Genomic DNA, 21,052 nt, shown 5'->3' on the forward strand with positions numbered 1-21,052 from the left:
GGCAGCTCGCAGTCCCGGCGGAAACCCCGCGAAGGGAGGCTGCGCCCCGCAAATCTCGCGAGGCTCGGAGCGGCGCGCCGGGAGCCGGCAGCCGGGAGCCGGGAGCCGGCGGAGCCGCGAGCCGGGGCGGGGGGGGCACGATGGCGGCCCAGGCGCTAGCGCTGTTGAGGGAGGTGTCGCGACTGGAAGCGCCGCTGGAGGAGCTGCGCGCGCTTCACTCGGTGCTGCAGACCGTGCCGCTCAGCGAGCTCCGCGAGTTAGCGGCCGAACTGCGCCTCGGCCCGCTCTTCTCCCTGCTCAACGAGAACCATCGGTGAGACGACCCCAAGCATGGAGACGAGGGTGGCTGGGAGGAGGGGAAGGGTTCTCCCCAGTCGCAGGGAGGGTAAAGAAGTCGCTGACGCTTTAGCGGGAGGGACCCTGGGTCGCGAGGCCAGACACGGCGCTCAGGTCCAGCCTCCGAGTTGTGTGCCCCTGGCCGTCGCCCGGCCTCACTGCCTCCATCCTTGAAATAGGAATTGGAGAGGGAGAGCGAGGTTGCCCACCTAGAAGGAGGCTCCGCAGTCCCGTGTGCGGGTTCGTGACTTTCTTTCCTCCTAAGAATGGGTCCTATCCTGGCAATTTGACAAGGTCCACCCACATTCTGAATTCACGTATCTTTTGATCCGTAGGCATGGAACAGGCAGGTATGCTCGCACTCAAAATGTCCTGTATACAGAGAAAGCTGCATAACAGAAGGTGACAGCAAAAAACTAGAAACAACCTAAATATCCATTAGAAGGGGTTGGAAAGAAATTATGACACATTACTACTGTGTAACCCTGTGCAGCTAGTAGAAGAATTGAGGTAGATCTATGTATGTGGACATGGAAAAATCTCTTAATATATCTTGTTGAATGAAAAAGGAAAATTGTAGGAGTTTGTGATTCCATTATGTGTAATGTTTTTGAGGATTTCAATCGCCGTCCCCCCTCCCCACTACACAGACTAGTAGAACACTGATAATATCTGAAAGGTACAGCAGGAACTGTTAAAGCAGAAGTGGGACTTAGGATGGCAACTTTTTTCATTTTATGCACATCTGTACTGTTTGATTAAAAAGCACTTTGTATAAGTACCGCGGGCTAACCGATTGTGCCACTGGAGCTCCTAATTTTACAAATGTTTTGTGATCCAGAAATGTAAAAGTGATCCTTCTACTTGAAACGATAAAAAAATCTTAACTAGATCAACACTGGGTGATTTCAGGGGGCTTTCTTGGCTATATCCTTCTGAGATTCCTCCCTTTTTTATACATGTTCTGCTTCATTAAATCCATTAGTTAACATTATCCGGTTCTGCCTATGAAATATCTCTTTTCTGTCCTATTTAATTCAGGCCCTCATTTTCTCCCTCTTCCTGGGTCTCTTGCTATTAGTCTGACTCACTACCTTTAAGCTTCTTTGTCCAGCACGTTCTTCCCACACAGCAACCAGTTAACTTCTTGGGTTATTTGTCTCAAATCTTTGCCATCGTTTCCCATTGTCTACAGTATGAAATTATGACTTCTTTTTCTGGCATTTGGGCTGGTACAGTATATTTCCATCCTACTTTTCCAGCCTCATCTTTTCCCTCCACTCCTCTACAGATATTTCATCTGCTTCAGCTACCATGTGGCACATTTACTTTCCCTTGAGCATGACTTGGCACTTTCCTAATTTGTTCATGCATGTCCTTCTAACTGAAATGCCCTCCCTCTCTCCAAATTCTTCCATTCTTGAAAGCCCAGGTAAAGTGCTGTCACCTCCAAAAAGTCTCACTTGGCCACTCCAGTTTCAAGTGACTGGTCCTCAGATCTCCTGAGAGGCATTATCATTATTTCTGTTAATGATACTTGACATTGTTGCATTATATTATAGTTCTTTATGTGTTTACTTCTGGTTTGAAAATCCTTTGAATGCAGGGGACGTATTTTGTTCATCTCTGCATCCCTCTTAGGGTGTAGCACATAGTACAATATATGCCAAATAAAAGATTAGACTCGTAAATTTTAAAGAGGCCACCTAGTCCAACCACTTTATATCAGGGATGAAGAAAATTTCAAAAGTCATAACCTAAATTAACACCAGAGATACAGTAGGAGCTGAAATGAATGGGAGTTTGAAGAATAAGGTCTATGGGGGATGTGTTTTGCCTAATGAAGGAGCAGTGCTCTAGGCAACAATTTTAATGGAAATTTAAAAACAGGGTAGTTCAGAACTGGGTACATAGGAGATATCAATTGCAATTTGTGAGAATAATTCTTCTGCAGATAGTAGATTGGCAGTCTCTAGATCTAGTTCTATTATCCTGGCAAAACCAGGCTGCTGTATATTGGTTCAGAATCTGATCTAATAGATGTAAATCTAGAATCTTGACAGGAGTTTTTGTGATAGAAAGTAAGTCCTAAGATTATTGCTTTACAATATGGAGATTGATTGTAAATTATTAACTCTTTGGCTTTTTACTATAAAGGGCTACATGTGATCTGAAATTTATGTACTATACAGTTTAACCTATGGCTGCTTTTTTTAAAAAAAATAGCCTTATTGAAATGTAGTTTGCATAAAATAAACTGCACATAATAAACAATTTGAGGGGCGCCTGGGTGGCTCAGTTGGTTAAGCGTCTGCCTTCAGCTCAGGTCATGATCTCAGGTCCTGGGATTGAGCCCTGCATCTGGCTCCTTGCTCAGCAGGGAGCCTGCTTCTCCCTCTGCCACTCCTGCTTGTGCTCTGTTGCTCTCTCCCTGTCAAATAAATAAATAAAATCTTTAAAAAACTACACAATTTGACAGGTATTGACATACTGACATATGTATACACCCATGGAACCATCACCACAGTCAAGATAGCAAAGATATCTCTTACCCCCAGAAGTTTCCTTGTAAACCCTTTCCACCTCAGCCAGGCAACCATTGATCACTATAGATGAGTTTGCCTTTTTTTTTTTTTTTTAAGATTTTATTTATTTATTTGAGAGAGAGAGAATGAGAGACAGAGAGCATGAGAGGGAGGAGGGTCAGAGGGAGAAGCAGACTCCCTGCCGAGCAGGGAGCCCGATGCGGGACTCAATCCCGGGACTCCAGGATCATGACCTGAGCCGAAGGCAGTCACTTAACCAACTGAGCCACCCAGGCGCCCTTGCCTTTTTTTTAAAAAAAGAGTTTTATATAAACGGAATCCTATAGTATGTACTCTGGTCTCTTTCACTCATCATAATTATTTTAAATTTTTCCATGTGGTGTGGATGAATACTTCATTTCTTTTTGTTGCTGAATAGTAGTCCCTTGTATAGATGTACCACATTTGTTTTCGGTTTTCCTGCTGGTGAACATTTGAGCTGTCTTCAGTTTGACTCTATTACAAATAATACTGCTATGAACGTTTGTGTACAAGTCTTTACACAGACATATTCTTTTCTCTTTGAGTTAATACCTAGGAGTGAAATGGCTAGATCATATGGCAGGTGTATATTTAACTTTTTAAGAAACTGTCTAACTGTTTTCCAAAGTAATTGTACCATTTTACATTCCCACCAACAGTGTATGAGAGATTATAGGCCTAAATATAAAACCTAAAACTATAAAACTTCTAGAAGAAAACCTGGGAGAGAATTTTTATGACCTTGGATTGAACAAAGATTTCTTTGGTGTGACACCAAAAGCGTGATCCATAGAAGGAAAAATTGATAAATTGGACTTCATCAAAATTAATCTGCTCTTCAAAGGCCACAGTTAAGAGAATAAAAAGGCAAGTCACAAATGGAGAAAAATCTTTGCGAAGAGTGTATCTGATAAAGGACTTGTATTCAGAATATATAAAGAGCTTTCAAAATTCAGAAACAAGAAAAGTATCCAATTTAAAAATGGGCAAAATATTTGAACAAGAAGATACAAGGATGGCAAATAAGCACATAAAAAGATACTCAACGTCATTAGTCATTAGGGAAATGCAAATTGAAATTACAATAACAAAGCAATTCAAGTATCTACCAGCAGATGAATAGATAAAGTGTGGTATATACATACAATGGAGTATTATTCAGCCTTAAAAGTTAAGAACTTCTAACACATGCTACAACGTGGAGGAAACTTGGAGACACCATTCTAAGTGAAATAAGCCAGTCACAAAGGACAATATTGTATGATTCCAATTAGATGAGGCACCAAGGGTAGTCACATTTAGAGAGAGAGAAAGTAGAATGGTGGTTACTAGGGGCTCAGGGGAGGGGAGAATAGGAAGTTACTGTTTAACAGATACAGAGTTTGGGGCACCAGAGTGGCTCATTGGGTAAGTGTCAGCCTTCGGCTCAGGTCATGATCCTGGTGTCCTAGGATCCAGCCCCGTGTTGGGCTCCCTGCCCAGCGGGGAGTCTGCTTCTCCCTCTCCTTCTCTCTCTGCCCCTACCCCCTGCCCATGCTCTCTCGTACTCTTGCTAGCAAATAAATAAATGCATCTTTAAAAAATAGATACAGAGTTTTCCATTTGGGAAGATGAAAAAGTTCTAGAGATGGTTGATGGTGATGGTTGCACGACAATGTGAATGAACTTTAATGCACAGAACTGTACATTTAAAAAATGGTTAAAATGGTAAATTCCATGGTATATCCAGTCACAGTTTTTTTAAAAAGGAAAAGAAATCCATATCCATTAACAGTCCTTCCTCCACCTTCCTCCTCTCTGTCCCTCCCCTAGCCCTGACAACCAGGAATTTGCTTTCTGTCTCCATAGATTTGTCTGTTCTGGACATTCATATAAATGGAATCATCATCAAAAGGAAGCTTTTTATGTCTGGCTTCTTTCACTTAGCATATTTCCACATTTTATCCATGTTGTATAATATTCCATTGGATGGATAAAATTGGGTTGTGTTTATCCATTCATTAATTGATGGGACATTTGGGTTGTTTCTATTGCTATGAACATCCACGTACAAATTCTTGTGTGGACATATGGTTTCAGTTATCTTGGGTATAATAAACATTCTTAATCATTCCCTTAGGTGCAGTTATACAAAGTGGAATCCCTAAGTTAAAAATGTTATGTTCATTTTTAAGGCTTTTGCTATGTATTGCTTAATCAACTTTTAGAAAAGTTGTATCAGTTTAATTGTATGCTCCTATTAACCGTATATGAGTGCCTGGGCTGTTTACTTGTACTGCCCATTAAGAGAAAAGGAAGTTATTCTTAAAACATCTTCTGTATCCACAACTGGTAGTCATCAAGTTCTGATTAATTTACCTCTTTAATTGCTCCTGAATCTTTTCTCTCTTCTCCATCCCTCCTTACTACTCCCTCGTTTCACTCCCTCATCACCGGCCTTCTAACTGAAAAATTCTTTCTCTAACTGATGCAGAGTGACTTCCTCAAGTCAGATCTCATCATGTTACTTTCTGCTTAAAACCACTTTGTGGCTTGCCATTGCCTTCTGGAAAAAGTCTGAATTCTGTAGCATGACAAAAAAGACCCATCAGAATGTGTCTTCTGTGCATCTTTCCTTTTTTATTGCTCCCCATTCATACCCCCCTTTTACCTTCTCCCCAGTTCTCTCCCATTCTTACCCCAGTGAGATGGAGCTCCTTGTACTTCCTTGAATGTATAACACTGCCTCATTCCTCTGTTCCCCTTCATGTGTTCTACCTGGAACACCTTTGTCCTCCTAGATAATCCCCACTTTTTCTTAAAATTTAGCTCAGCTATTACCCCTCTGGGAGGGCTTCCTGATCCCTGCATTCTTTTTTGAGCTCCCATAGCTTCCAATCCTAACCTCTAACATTTATCCACCTGATTATAGTTGCCCTTCTGTTCTTCTATATTTTCCATTAGACTGAGCTCATTGAGGCTAGAGAATTATCCTTCTTTGTAGCCCCAGCACAGGCATGGCACATAATGGGTACTTAGTAAATGTTTAGTAAATTAGTAGAAGTTAGTATTTTTTTTAAGATTTTATTTATTTTTTGAGAGAGAGGGAGAGATAGCAAGAGAGAGAGCATGAGCAGGGCGGAGAGGGAGAAGCAGGGAGCCCGCCATGGGGATGGGGCTTGATCCCAAGACCCAGAGATCATGACCTGAGCCGAAAGCAGATACTTAACCAACGGAGCCACCCAGGCACCCCCGAAGTTAGTACTTTAAAGGGAAGTCTGTGTGGAGCCAGACTCATTGAGCCAGACTTCAGATATTAATAGGTTGTTACTACGTATGTGGCAGGACACAAACTAATGAGATCTATGATGTCTCCTTTAGGGAACAGATCACTTTGTGTGTATCCATTCTGGAGAGATTGCTCCAAGCTATGGAGCCAGTTCACGTGGCCCGGAACCTCGGGGCTGACCTTCAGAGGGGACTGACTCACCCCAATGATTCTGTAAAAATTCTCACTCTATCCCAGGTATGAAGTTTTACTAGCACATAATAAGGGAACTGACATTTAGTGACCACCTGCTCTGGACCAGGCTCTGTGTTGGGTGCCAAAGATAGAAAGATGAAGAAAACAGAATCTCTCTCTGTGCCTAGGAAGTATCTAGTCTATTCTAGTGTGCATAGCTAACTATAACCGGGAGGATCCAAGCTAAAGTAAGGAGTTCTAATAAGTATTGTCTGAAATATTCATTCATCAAATACTGACTGAATTCCTTTTACATGCCGGGCATTGTACCATATACTATTAGAGCTACCAAGATAAATAAAGCCTATTTCTTTCTTTCAAGGAGCTCCTTGTCTAGAGAAAGTAATTGCCATATTAGGTCTTATTATAGTGGCATGAAAAAAGTACTATTGTAAAGGTCACTAAACCAAGAAATTGAGACAGTAACTCTTATAACCCTAGTAACCAAAATACTCTGCTATTTGGGTGAAGAGCTGCTGCTGAGGATTATTTTGTTAAGTTGTTAGGACCCAAGCAGTTAGTTACTTAGTAGGCATTCAAGTACTGTTTTTCCTTCTCTCCTCTGGAAGTATTAATTCAACAGAAAAGGAGAAAGTATTGATTGATTCTCTGACTATTTATGTGCTAGACACCATAGTAGGTACTTTTCCTGTTTAGTCTCCTTCAATCATCATAACTATCTACAGTTAAGTATAGTATTCTCATTTAACAGATAAGAAATTAGGTTCAAAGAAAGTTAATTTGCCCAAGGTCAGTGTAGCTAAAAATTGATAGAACTAGAATTTGTATTGTCTTCTCTCACTGAAGTGTCAGTTCTTTACCGTTAATTTTTTTCTTTCTTTTCAATAATGTGACTATACCATGAGTATGTTCAGCTTTAATGAATTTGGGTCATTTGGAATTTTTAATGGCTTGTCTTATAGCTGTAATCAGTAACTCCTAAGATAAATGCACACTAAGGGAGTTTCTGATTGCTTTTTTATTTCAGGTCGGAAGAATTGTTGAAAATTCTGATGCTGTTACTGAGATTCTAAATAATGCTGAATTACTAAAACAGATTGTTTATTGTATTGGTGGAGACAATCTGTCTGTAGCTAAAGCGGTGAGTCACCTAAAACCATCAGCTTAAATACACAGAGTATTCTAAAAAACAAAAGAAGGCCTTCTGGATTGAGAGGTGCAAGTTTAGGATGGATGATTTGTATAGTTGAATTGGTAACCTCATATAGATGGTATCAGATAAATAAATGGTGTCAAATAAATACCAGTAAACCCTTTCTGTTTTCTAGAATACACATATCTAAATTATCCATCATGGAGCTTATATTAGGTTGCTTGATAAGAAACAAAATTTACATCATCTGTTTTCTAGTGGGAATACTGTGTATCTTTTTCAGTTTTAAATAATGATACCTAAAACATAGTGAACGCTCATTGTGCAAGATGCATTCCACATACTAATTTCACATCAATCTCATGAAATAAGTATTAATATTTTGCATTTTTATGATTTAAGAGGTATTTTCTTTCCTTATAAGGCCATTAAGTCCCTGTCAAGAATATCACTAACCCAAGCTGGACTGGAGGCTTTATTTGAAAGCAATCTGCTGGATGATTTGAAAAGGGTAATGAAAACAAATGACATTGTTCGATACAGAGTGTATGAGGTAAGACTAAAAGCACGCTTTTTTTTGTTTGTTTGAGGGAGAGAGTGCAGGAGTGCAAGGGGAAGGGCAGAGGGAGAGGAAGAGAAGATCTTAAGCAGCCTGAGTGCTCAGCATGGAGCCCAACGCAGGGCTTGATCTCATGACCCTGAGATCATGACTTGAGCCAAAATCAAGAGTCGGACACTCAACCAACTGAGCCACCCAGGTGCCCCTAAAAGCACACTTTAACTGAGCCACCCAGGCACCCCGCACACTTTCTGATGCCTGCAATTCAGAATGCAGTAGAGCTTACACTGCAAGGCAAGATGGCTTGTTTACCATGTATTCATTGAGTGTGTTAGGCCCTATATTAGATGCTGGGGATGTGGGGGTGAACTCCCAGTCTAGTATGTGGGACAGTCATATAAAAAATATTTACAGTGCACTACATAAAGTACTATAATAAAGGAGATAATGTTAAAACTAGACTTTGAGGGGCACCTGGGTGGCTCAGTCGTTAAGCGTCTGCCTTCGGCTCAGGTCACGATCCCAGGGTCCTGGGATCGAACCCTGCATCGGGCTCCCTGCTCCACAGGAAATCCGCTTCTCCCTCTCCCACTCCCTCTGCTTGTGTTCCCTCTCTCGCTGTGTCTCTCTCTGTCCAATAAATAAAAATAAAATCTTTAAAAAAAAAAACCAACAACTAGACTTTGAAATAGTTACAGTAGTAAGATGAAGAAATGACTCTCATTTGTACCCGCTTTGTACTTACCATTGTGCTAAATCTCCACATATATTGTCTTCAGTTTTTATGGTAAACCCTGTACATGATCATCATTAACCTCACTATTGATGGAGTAGCTGACCCAGGCCATACAGTTAATAGGCTGCATATACAAAATGGAATTGTTGACAGTCTAATTCCCTGTTCACAACACTTTCTTACTTTGCATGTCTTAATACCATGCTCTCCTGGTTTCCCTTCTGCCTCTCTAGCTATTTCTTCTCAGTCTCCTGGCTCATTATCCTCTATTGAACTTTTAATTGTTGGAGTTCATAAAGGTGAATTCCCAAACCCTGTTCTCACTGTATATACATTTCTAGGCAATTTTATTCATCTTATGATTTCAGTTCCCATCTATATGGAATGACTCCATACACCTCCAACCCAGACCTCTCTTCTGAGCCCAGACCCTCATGTCCAATGGCTTACTCACTGTTCCCCCTTTAGACCTATGTATTCTAGGCCCCTCACACTCATGCTCAAACCAAACTCCTAAGCTTCCTTACCCAGCCCATGCTCCAGTCAAAAATAGCAACACACTGGCCCTGTATCATAGTCAGCATGGTTGGGTATTAGACCTTGGGCTCATTCTCTGTGAGGCCTTGTTCTCCCTGCCACATATCCATTAGGTCCATATGGTGTCAGTTTTACTTAAACCATGCACTTCTCTTCCTTGATACAACCACCACTACCCTAGTCTAAGCTACCAGTATCTCTCACCTGGGCTATTCTATTTGCATCCAGACTGGTCTCTTCCCATCCATTTTTGATACCACTCGTCTATTTTCGGATGTAGTCAGGATGATCTTTTAAATATTCAAATCTGGTTCTGTCATTCCTCTGCTTAAAATCCTTCAATGTCCTGTATCTCCATAAGCCCTCAGGACAACCTTGTGGAATGAGTAAGTGAATGACTGACTGATAGAATGTATGAATGAATGAATGATTTTTAACCATCTTTTTGCTGATTTAGGCTTTTGTACCCTGATTGATGATTTCTTAAAAAAAAAACACACACACACAAATACAATCAGATACAATGGAGTATTTCTGTGCCAAAGTAATTCTTATGCGTTCAATGAAGTTTTTCTACTTATGGAGACAGATAATGGATTTTTTTAAAAATTCAGTTATATAAAGTGCCTAGTCCTGTGTTTAATTTAAACTGAGACCTAACACATGAAAAAAATGCTCAACATCACTAGCCATCAGGGAAATACAAATCAAAACCACAATGAGATACCACCTTACCAATTAGAATGGCAAAAATTAACAAGACAGGAAACAACAAATGTTGGCGAGGATGTTGAGAAAGGGGAACCATCTTACACTGTTGGTGGGAATGCAAGCTGGTGCAGCCACTCTGGAAAGCAGTATGGAGGTTCCTCAAGATGTTAAAAATAGAGCTTCCCTACAACCCAGCAAATGTACTACTAGGTATTTACCCCAAAGATACAGATGTAGTGAAAAGAAGGGGCACCTGCACCCAATGTTCATAGCAGCAGTGTCCACAATAGCCAAACTGTGGAAGGAGCCGAGATGCCCTTCAACAGATGAATGGATAAAGAAGATGTAGTCCATATATACAATGGAATATTACTCAGCCATCAGAAAGGATAAGTACCCACCATTTGCATCGACATGGATGGAACTGGAGGGGTGCTAAGTGAAGTAAGTCAAGCAGAGAAAGACAATTATATGGTTTCACTCATATGTGGAACATAAACAAATAGCACTGAGGACCATAGGGGAAGGGAGGGAAATCTGAAGGGGGAGAAATCAGAGATGAAGATGAACCATGAGAGACTATGGACCCCGAGAAACAAACTGAGGGTTTCAGAGGGGAGGGGGGTGAGGGGATTGGGGTAACAGGGTGATGGGTACTAAGGAGGGCACGTGTTGTGATGAGCACGGGGTGTTATATGCAACTAATGAATCATTGAACACTACATCAAAAACTAATGATGTATACTATACAGCAGCTAACTGAACATAATAAAAAAATTAATTAAAAAAAAGGAGTAGTATTAAAGGCCTTGGGCCAGGGAGCTTTAAAGAGTAGAGTCTTCCTTATGTTAGAAGAGGTTTCATTTCATCTTGTCATTGGAAGAATTGAGAAAGGACAAGAGAACCTGTTTGGTTATACATATCTAAATAACTATTATAAAAATGAGATTTAACAGATTTGGGGCTGTTTTGACCTTTTTGCTTTTTCTGTCTTTTTCTTTCAGTTAATTGTGGAGATTTCTTCTCTGTCACCAGAATCTTTAACCTACTGTACCACCAGTGGATTGGTAACCCAGCTCCTCAGGGAGTTGACTGGGGAGGATGTGCTGGTCAGGTATGTTGGCTGAGAGAGCTCTTAAAACGTCTTTTTTTGGAGGTCCAGGAAACAGCTTTGGGACTTAGTAACCAGGATGCTGAGATCATGACCTGAGCTGAAATCAAGTCAGCTGCTTAACTGACTGAGCCACCTAGTCGCCCTGATACCAAGAATTTTTTTTTTTAAAGTGGATATTTTATTTATTTGTACTTAAACCTATAAACCAATCAGCCAGACTGGTACTATTATCATGATACATTAAAATACAAAACATCTTTCTACAAATACTAGAATAATGAACAAATTAACAGTTCTAGTAAAACATCACAAGGGACAGAGGAAATCAATGAGGCACATTATAGCTTAACCCTTCACCGTTAACAGTTGAGGTTATTAACAAGAAAAGCCTCACAATCTCAGAAAATACAAATTATCCTTCATCACACGTCTTTGTATCTTCACTTCCTATTCTTGAGGTTAGATTCTAGAGCCTAAAGATATCCACGTTAGGATTGTATCTAGTTATCTATAGCCAGAAACACCTTTTATCATGTTGTCCATAGCAGCCAATGCTACTGAAACCTCTTTGACTCCAATCGAACCCCCTCAGCGGACACAATAAGAATAATGGGAAACAGAATATCGAGGCAGAGATATATAGGACCCTAAAAGACAAAGCCTAGGAGAAGTAATGCAGCCACCGCCCAAATTGAGATCGAATAATATACTCATCGTCATACATCTTCAGGCTGTATGTTCACAGAGTAATTTGGGAACAAATCCATTATTTTCTGGGTACTAAAATACTTAGCAGATTGTTGTATTACGCTATGGCTTTCCCCAGAAGTTTCTAAGATGGACTCCAAATTGCTGATGGAATTTTGCTGGAACTGGATCTGGGGCTGCAGGGATTCCTCGCCACAGTTCTGGAGCTGATTGTTCCAGGCTTGGGGGCACCAGGTCTGACTGGTCCAGGAGTTGCTCCAAGACTGGCTGTTCCAGATCTGGTTGCTCCAATTCGGGTTATTCCAGGTCTGGTTGCTCCATATTGGAAGGTTTCTGGAAGTGTTCCTCAGGTATCCCTGGTGGTAGGAATAGAAGCCTGGGTATTCTGCGGTTGCTGTGCTGTTCTGAGTCACACTCTTGCTCTCCTTTGGCCAGTGGTTTTTCTGCCACCTCTTACATTTCATTCTCTGGTTCTGGAACCAGGTCTTCACCTGCTTATAGCTAAGGTTCAGAATGTTGAAAAGTTCTTGCATCTGCTGGAGACTGAGGTATTTCTGTCTCTGAAATCGATCATTGAGGACATGGAGTTGGGTCTGAGAGAACACGGTCCTGATCTTCTGTTTCTTGCCCTGGGCCGTATCGTCCTTCTTCACTGTTCTCTCCTCTCCAGAAGTGGGTGGTAGTTTTATCCTGGGACTGGTGGAGGAGTCGGGGCTGTCCTGAACAAGGAGATCCATGGATGAAGGAAGAGGAGAGACCGTCTCCGCATGGGGTGTCTCAGCAGATGACATTTGCAGGGACGCATAATTTTCTCCAGCCCCATAAATCTCAGGCATTGGAGAAGAGTCCCTAGAACTGGGTGCTTTGGGGCCAGGCGGGCATTGGGGCAGAGCTGGATCTGCACTCATGTTGGTGAGTCGAGGGTAGACGGAAAAAAAAAAAAAGAGCGAGATTGTAAGAAAGGCCCAGGCTTATGGATCTAGGTGGAAGAGCTGAGAGGAGTAGGAAGACCTCCAGATGTTAAGAGTCTGAGAAAGACAGGATGAAGTGCGTCACCACTGCAATAGTAAGAGCCAACAAGCCCAATGGAGCCAAAGGTCCCTGATACCAAGAATTTTTATCAATTTTTAAAATATGTGGAAATGACATTATAGTTGTGTGAGGAAATATTCATGTTTTTAGAGATGCATACCGAAGTATGCAGGGGTAAATGGCTAGATGACTAGAATTTGCTTTAAAATAATTCAGCAGAAATGGAGGGAAAAAGATGAAAAGCAAAATCTTGTCAAAAATCTTATGTAAGGCAAAATCATGATGGCTATGCAATCAGGATTATGGGTACATGGCGACATACTACACTGATCTCTTATACTCTTGTATATATGTGACATTTCAAAATAAAAATTAAAAAAAATTCTTTAGGAAGCAGCCCTATCATAGTGGAAATAGTAATGGGCCTCAAGTCAGAAGGTCAAAATTTAAGTCTAAACTCTACCTTGTAATAACAATGTGATTCTGAACAAATCATTGCAATTTTCTCATCCTTGTGTCCTCATCTGAAAAGTAGAGCCAGGGTTACTGACCTTTTAGATTAAAAGAATTAAGTAAGATAGCCTATGAAAGCAGTTTATAAACTATGTTAACCACATGCAAAATCTTGGCATTTCAGAGCCACCTGTATAGAAATGGTGACGTCACTGGCATATACTCATCATGGACGACAGTACCTTGCTCAAGAAGGAGTAATTGATCAGATTTCTAATATAATTGTTGGGGCAGAGTCAGACCCTTTCTCTAGCTTCTATTTGCCAGGTAAGAAATACTGATTTCTGTGAAAATGATGGTATATGTTTTTTCTGAGTTCTTTCTGACGGGAGAGGCCAGGGATTCTTTTCTTTTCTTTTCTTTTCTTTTTTTAAAGATTTTATTTATTTATTTGACAGAGAGAGAGAGAGACACAGTGAGAGAGGGAACACAAGCAGGGGGGGTGAGAGAGGGAGAAGCAGGCTTCCCACGGAGCAGGGAGCCCGATGCGGGGCTTGATCCCAGGACCCTGGGATCATGACCTGAGCCGAAGGCAGACGCTTAACAACTGAGCCACCTAGGCGCCCCGGGGATTATTTTCTTTAGAGCAGATTCCCTTTAGATGATAGCCACAGCCCTTAATGAGATGGACTGTATTGCCGTGGGAGCCATGCCTTATTGATTCTGATTTTCTGGAAATACCATTGCTATTTAGAGCATGAGGATAGTTTCCTTCAAACCTTAGTCAAAAGCAACATAAATAAAAATACTACTAATGACATTTACAGTATATTTCACAGATTCAACAAATCTCTCTTGGAATCTTTATCTAATATAGAATCTACTCCAGCCATGCTGTTCTAGGACATGGCTAATTAGTTTTTCTTGAGCACTTGCAGAAATTGGAAATGTATTCCTTCCTTAGGGAGCCTAGCTTACTTCATCGATGAACATCTCTGTTTAAAAATTTCTTGGGGCACCTGGCTGGCTCAGTCTGTATTGAACACACGATTCTTGATCTCGGGATCATGAGTTCAAGCCCCACATTAGGCATAGAGCTTACTTTAAAAAAAAAAAAATTTCTTCCTTACAGTCGCTCCAAACTTGCTTTCCTATAATTTGTATCCAATTTGTATCTTGTTCTTTACTCTTCCTCTTGCATATGACAATGCTTCAGTATTTGAATCCAGCTCCATTGATACCCTGGGGTTTCTCTTCTCAGGACCACACATCACAGGTTCTTCGGTATCTCCTTATGGGCTGTCTGATTGCCAGGAACTGAGTACAGTACTATAACCAATCTCCCCTTCCTGGCCGGTAGTTTATTACCGTCCCTATGAAAACATAGGGCCCACAATTTATGTGGCCTTCCTCCTCTATTAACGTATGTTTTTGTAAATATCTTTAGGATTTGTGAAGTTTTTTGGAAACCTGGCTATCATGGATAGTCCTCAACAAATCTGTGAGCGTTATCCTGTCTTTATGGAAAAAGTCTTTGAAATGACAGAAAGTCAGGACCTCACCATGATTGGTGTAGCAGTGGACACAATTGGAATCCTGGGATCCAATGTTGAAGGAAAACAAGTTTTACAAAAAACAGGTTGGTATGACTTATTTTGGCTTTCTTTAGGGATATCTTCATTTTTGACAAGGATTCAATATATAAGCTCATTTGTTGGTGCATTAACTACACTGTAGAAACTACTCTTACAGACGGCTGTCTTTTTACTGTGACCTTGGATTCATCCCTAGAAAGTCTCATAATTATTACTGAATTTTTGTTTATTTATGTTTTTACTTGGCTAGACCAAGCACTGTGTCCCCTCTACACCTTCCTTGATGGTATTCATGGTCCAGAGACCGTGGACTAGAGTCAGAAAGACCTGGGTTCACGTCCCAGTTCCAACACTGACTTAGCTTTTTGAACTTTGTATCCTTACTTCATTACCCTAGGCCGTTTTCCTCGTATATTCATAAAAAGGATAAACAACTGTTTCTTGGGATTGTGAATATTTAATGAAAACAGACATTTGTTTTATATTTATAATGTCCAGGAAGAAAAAGAAACAAAAATTTGTTACAAATTTATGTTAAGAATGATACTTTTACAGCACATCCATGAGTATCTTAAAGCATTCTGAATTCTATACAAAAAATAATATGGGCACTATTAAAACCTTTATGAAGTATATCTTGAATTGAAAATTAGTATGCTATTGTGTATCACAACTGGTATCCTGGTTATATATACTTTTCTAAGTGCTTTTACCTATGACATGTAATCCTTTTATGGTCCTGCAAAGAACATAGTATGGCATTCTCATTTTATAGATAAGGTAGCTGAAACTCAGAGAAGTTAAGAGAATTTTTAAGATCACACAGACAGTGGGGCAGCTCATACTCAAATCCAGGTCCTTTGATTCCAAATCCTCTGCAGTTTGTCTTATATATATGCTGTATTACATATAAATGTGTGTTTTAGGCCTGTCACTTGGTCTCCAACTACATGTTTCATTTTTGTGTTGGTTTAGATTGGTAGAGGTCATAGTATATAAAAGCATACTTTTAAAAAAATCTCATTGTTCACTTCATACCCATTAGAATGGCTATTATGACAAAAAAAGACAACAAAAACAAAATAACAAATGTTGACAAGGATGTAGAGAAATTGAGAGCCTGGTACATATTTGGTGGGAATGTAAAATGGTACAGCTGCTGTGGAAAACATTATGGTGGTTGGTTCCTCAAAAAATTATACATAGAGGGGCGACTGGGTGGCTCAGTTGGTTGAGTGACTGACCCTTGATTTCAGCTTGGATCATGATCTCAAGATCCTAAGATTGAGCCCCACATCAGGCTCCACACTCAGCATGGAGTCAGCTTGAGATTCTTTTGCCCTCCCCACCCGCCCCCCGCTCTTCCCCCCGGTTTGTATGCGCTCTCTTTCTAAAATAAATAAATAAATAAAATCTTTTTAAAAAAATTATGCATAGAATTACCATATGATCCAGCAAATACACTTCTAGATATATACCCGAGGGAATTGAAAGAAGGGACTCAGAAGGTATTTGTACACCTGTATTCATAACAGCATTATTCATAATAGCCAAGAAGGTAGAAACAATCCAAAATGTTCATTGATGGATGAATGGATAAACAAAATGTGTATACAATACAATGAAATATCCAATCTTAAAAAGGAATGAGGGGCGCCTGGGTGGCTCAGTTGGTTAAGTGTCCAGCTCCTGATCTCAGCTCAGGTCTTGATCTCAGGGTCATGAGTTCAAGTTCCACATTGGGCTCCACACTGGGCATGGTCCAGTCAGAACAAAAAAAGGAATGAAATTCTTATACATGCTATAACATGTAGGGACTTTGAAGACATTATGCTAAGTGCAATAAGCCAGACTCAAAGGGACAAGTATTATATGATTCCACTTATATGAGGTACTTAGTCAAATACATAGAGACAGAAAGTAAAATACTGGTTATCAGGGGATGAGGGTGGGGGAAATGGGGAGTTACTGTTTAATGAATACAGAGCTTTGGTTTGAGATGATGAAGACGTTCTGGAGATGGGTAGTGATGATAGTTGCACAACAACATGAATGTACTAAGCTCTATACTTAAAAATGGTTAAAATGTTAAATTTTATATTAATTTTACCACAATAAAAAATACTTTGTTATCCTTCAAAGGAACTCGCTTTGAACGCTTGCTCATGAAAATAGGATATCAAGCAAAGAATGCCTCGACAGAGCTCAAAATTAGGTGTTTAGATGCTATTTCATCTATTTTTTATATACCGGTAAGTAAATTGGGAAATTAATGAAGGACCGTGGGATATGTTTGGGAGAATAAATCTGTATAAGTCAACATAATACTGGTTAACTTAATATAAATGTTACTCAACTTTTAGTAAAAGAAGATAACCCTCACTATTTAACTAGTGACATCTTTTAAGTTAAAGTGGAGTCATCCAGGTAAGAACTGGAGAGAGAGGACCCTAGAGCTTCCCTAATCCACCCCATCAGGAAAACAAAAAACAACTGGGGAAGTCTGAGCTGGATTTGGGAAAGTGTGCTCCAGACTTAGCAGAGATCATGTAGCAAACTAAGGACAGCCTGCCATCAGACCCAGGCTTCCTGACTTCCAAAGGCTTGAGATTTTTCCTTTCTGTCCTGTAGCCTGAGCAGCAGACTGATGACCTCCTGCGGATGACAGAATCCTGGTTTTCTTCTTTATCTCGGGATCCTCTGGAGCTCTTCCGTGGTATCAGTAATCAACCCTTCCCTGAACTGCACTGCGCTGCCTTAAAAGTGTTCACGGTAGGAATCTTCTTCGTTTTCTCAGGTCCTTCTGGGATGAAGCTAGTTCAGCCCGTGGCTACTCTGCCATGCCCTGGGAAATACCAGTGCGTAGCCCTGTGCTATTAGTGTATACTAATGAGGGAGACAGATGTGTCAACAGATTGTTTCAGTTAAAGGCATTAGGTATTGTGGCAGAGGTTTGGACAGGATTCTGTGGGATCACAGAATTAATTCCAGATTCCTTATCTGCCATCAAGCAAATCCTCTATTGACCCAGCCCGAGACTTCTTCCTGAGCCTTATTTCCTGCCATTCCCCTTCTGGCACTCAGTGCTCTAGTAATACCAAACTGCTTGCTTCACATCTCTGGACCTTTATGTGCCCTCTACATTCAACACTGTTCTCTAACTTTGCTTGTTAACCTCTTACTCATTCTTAAAGGACTAGCTCAGGCATGTCTTCAGCAAGCTTTGCCCAAACCCACAAGGTTGAGTTAAGCTGTGTCAGCTCTCGTAAAAGCTGCTTATTCGTTATTTTAAAATTTGGAAAACATTGTGAAGTAGAAATTTTTGAAATCACTTAAAGTCAGACCTGTTTTGTGTATTTCCTTTTAGTGTTAGTGTTAGTATTTATTTACCTTTTTTTTGGTGAAAAATTTTTTTTTAAGATTTTATTTATTTGAGAGCGAGAGAGTGCACAAGCAGGGGGAGGGGCAGAGGGAGAAGGAGAAGCAGACTTCCCCCTGAGCGAGGAGTCCGATGCGGGGCTCGATCCCAGGACCCTGAGATCATGACCTGAGCCAAAGGCAGACACTTAACCAACTGAACCACCCAGGCGCCCTTTAGTGAAAATTTCAGACATCAGTAATACTTTCCAATCTCTGCCAAACCGCCCCCCACCCCGCCTTCCTCCCTCTCTGGATGTAATCACTGTCATGAATTCGGGGTTTATAAGCCTATGCATGATTTTATACTTTTACTACATATGTGTGTATCTTTAAACAAATTACAGTATTTTGCCTATACTTAAACTTTGTGAATGGTATCATGCTGTTCATATCATTCTTTTCTCTTCAACATTATGTTTCTAAGGTTTGTGTATGTTAAAAGTGGCAATTAGAAAGTCTTTATTTCAGGGGTGCCTGGGTGGCTCAGTCAGTTAAGCATCTGACTCTTGATTTTAGCTCAGGTCATGATCTTAGGGTCCTGAGTTTGAGCCCCGATTGAGCTCTGCAGTCAGTGTGGAGTCTGCCTGAGATTCTCTCTCTCCCTTTGCCCCACCCCCACTTGCACTCTCTAAATAAATAAATAAATAAATAAAATCTTTTTTTAAAAAGGGGTCATTATTTCATTGTATAGCCACAGTTGAATCACTTTCCTATCAATGAAGATTTCAGTAGTTCTCTATTACAAATGGTACTACAATGAACATTCTCAAAAATCTTATCTTTTGCACACATATGAGAGTTTCTTCAGGGTAGTCTTTTCTTCTTTAGTTTTTATTTTTCCACTGTTGTGATTATGCCATGTATATAATTTGGATCTACTTTTTTAATATCATAGATTTGCCTATTCTTTATAAACATTCTTCTTTTTTTTTTTTTTAAAGATTTTATTTATTTATTTGAGAGAGAGAGAATGAGAGACAGAGAGGAGAGGGAGGAGGGTCAGAGGGAGAAGCAGACTCCTTGCTGAGCAGGGAGCCTGATGTGGGACTTGATCCCGGGACTCCAGGATCATGACCTGAGCCGGAGGCAGTTGCTTAACCAACTGAGCCACGCAGGCGCCCCTATAAACATTATTCTTTATGTTTATTTAATTTTTTCTTCCTATATACCATAATTTACTTACCTATCCCCCCCACTATTAGACATTTATATTATGACTTCCACACTATGATAAACATCTTTGTAAACAAAGCTTTTTAATATTCAGATTCTTTTTTTTTAGATTTTATTTATTTATTTGCAAGAGAGAGGGAAAGAGAGAACAAGTAGGGGGAGTAGTAGAGGGAGAGGGACAAGCAGACTCCACTTTGAGCACAGAGACCAGCACTGGGCTTGATCTCATGACCCTGAGATCATGACCTGAGCCAAAATCAAGAGTCAGATGCTTAACTGACTGAGCCATCCAGGCACCCCTAGGTTATTTTCTTAAGTTAGATTTTCAGGAGGGAATTTATTTAGGCAAAAGTATCATTTTTTTAAAGATTTATTTTTATTTATTTTAGAGACAGTGTGAGTGGGGGAGGGGCAGAGGGAGAGAGAGAATCTCAAGCAGACTCCCTGCTGAGTGTGTAGCCTGACATGGCGCTCAATCCCAGGACCCTGAGATCATGACCTGAGCTGAAATCAAGAGTCAGATGCTTAACTGACTAAGCTACCCAGGTGGCCCAAAAAGTAACGTTTTTAAGGTTCATGTTGTCCAGTTTTTTCCTAAGGATTGTGCTATCCGAGTAACACATTTAACTTCTGAAGGCTCAGAGGAGTTTTAATCTTTCTGCTTTCCATTTCAGGCCATTGCAAATCAACCCTGGGCTCAGAAACTTATGTTTAATAGTCCAGGGTTTGTGGAATATGTGATGGACCGGTCTGTGGAGCGTGACAAAGCTTCAAAGGATGCTAAATATGAACTGGTGAAAGCACTTGCCAATTCCAAGACAATTGCAGAAATCTTTGGGAACCCAAATTATTTGAGGCTCAGAACTTACCTGAGTGAAGGTCCATACTATGTGAAACCTATCTCCACAACAGCCGTGGAAGGAGCTGAATGATTTCTTCTAGAGTTGAGACCACTTTTGACCAAAACTTCTCCTAAGGCATTCGACTTCACCTGTATTTTACAAAAGAGAGGCTTCCCTTCCCCCAGAATTATCATGGAGTGTCTAATGTAATTATATCACTACATCTGTGGTGTTTCTACATGGAAACACAGTGTGGAACCAGGAAAGCAGGCAAACTTGGTCTTAATTGCACCGATGTTTTTCAGATTCCTTTGACTGCCTTAATCTTTCCAAGAAGATGGTGTTTTTGTTCCCCCAGAAATTTTCATGGACTTACTCACTGTCTTATTTAAAATTCTGCTTCAAATAGATTGGAAACAAATTGTTTCTGAATTCTCTTTACCACCTTTTTTTTCCTTTTAGGTCCTTTTTGCCTTTCTGATTCCACTTTCAAAGTCTTGGGTATAAATATTCTTTGAAGAACAATATGGAATCTTGAAATTATGTTCTCCATACTAAGAATAAGTACTTTTAATAAGGTGTCTTTGGGTTTTTTGTTACCATTATATTCCTTTGGAAAATGGACAATAAATCTTTTAAAAATGTTTCTAGTG

General features: G+C 40.3%; 2 protein-coding genes across 3 annotated transcripts; one reads left to right on the top strand and one right to left on the bottom strand.

Moving 5' to 3' along the window:
- The first annotated feature begins 50 nt into the window (after positions 1-50).
- PSMD5 (proteasome 26S subunit, non-ATPase 5) lies at positions 51-21,045 on the top strand. Of its 2 annotated transcripts, none has more exons than XM_035015941.1 (10): positions 51-313; positions 6,264-6,408; positions 7,394-7,507; positions 7,944-8,072; positions 11,067-11,176; positions 13,554-13,696; positions 14,817-15,008; positions 17,107-17,216; positions 17,596-17,736; positions 20,232-21,045. In XM_035015941.1, exons 1-10 carry the CDS (start codon positions 141-143, stop codon positions 20,487-20,489), a joined length of 1,515 nt encoding a protein of 504 aa, XP_034871832.1. In that variant the 5' UTR covers positions 51-140; the 3' UTR covers positions 20,490-21,045. The 2 variants fall into 2 exon arrangements, with proteins under 2 accessions (XP_034871832.1, XP_034871833.1); XM_035015942.1 differs by lacking the exon at positions 51-313 and adding an exon at positions 3,563-3,770.
- LOC118017754 (homeobox protein NANOG-like) lies at positions 11,893-12,792 on the bottom strand. The gene has a single exon (XM_035015943.1). It carries the CDS (start codon positions 12,790-12,792, stop codon positions 11,893-11,895), a length of 900 nt encoding a protein of 299 aa, XP_034871834.1.
- Positions 21,046-21,052: the final 7 nt, after the last annotated feature.

The sequence above is a fragment of the Mirounga leonina genome, unplaced genomic scaffold (genome assembly GCF_011800145.1).
Source record: "Mirounga leonina isolate KUSES-001 unplaced genomic scaffold, KU_Mleo_1.0 Mir_170, whole genome shotgun sequence".
Classification (NCBI taxonomy): Eukaryota; Metazoa; Chordata; class Mammalia; order Carnivora; family Phocidae; genus Mirounga; species Mirounga leonina.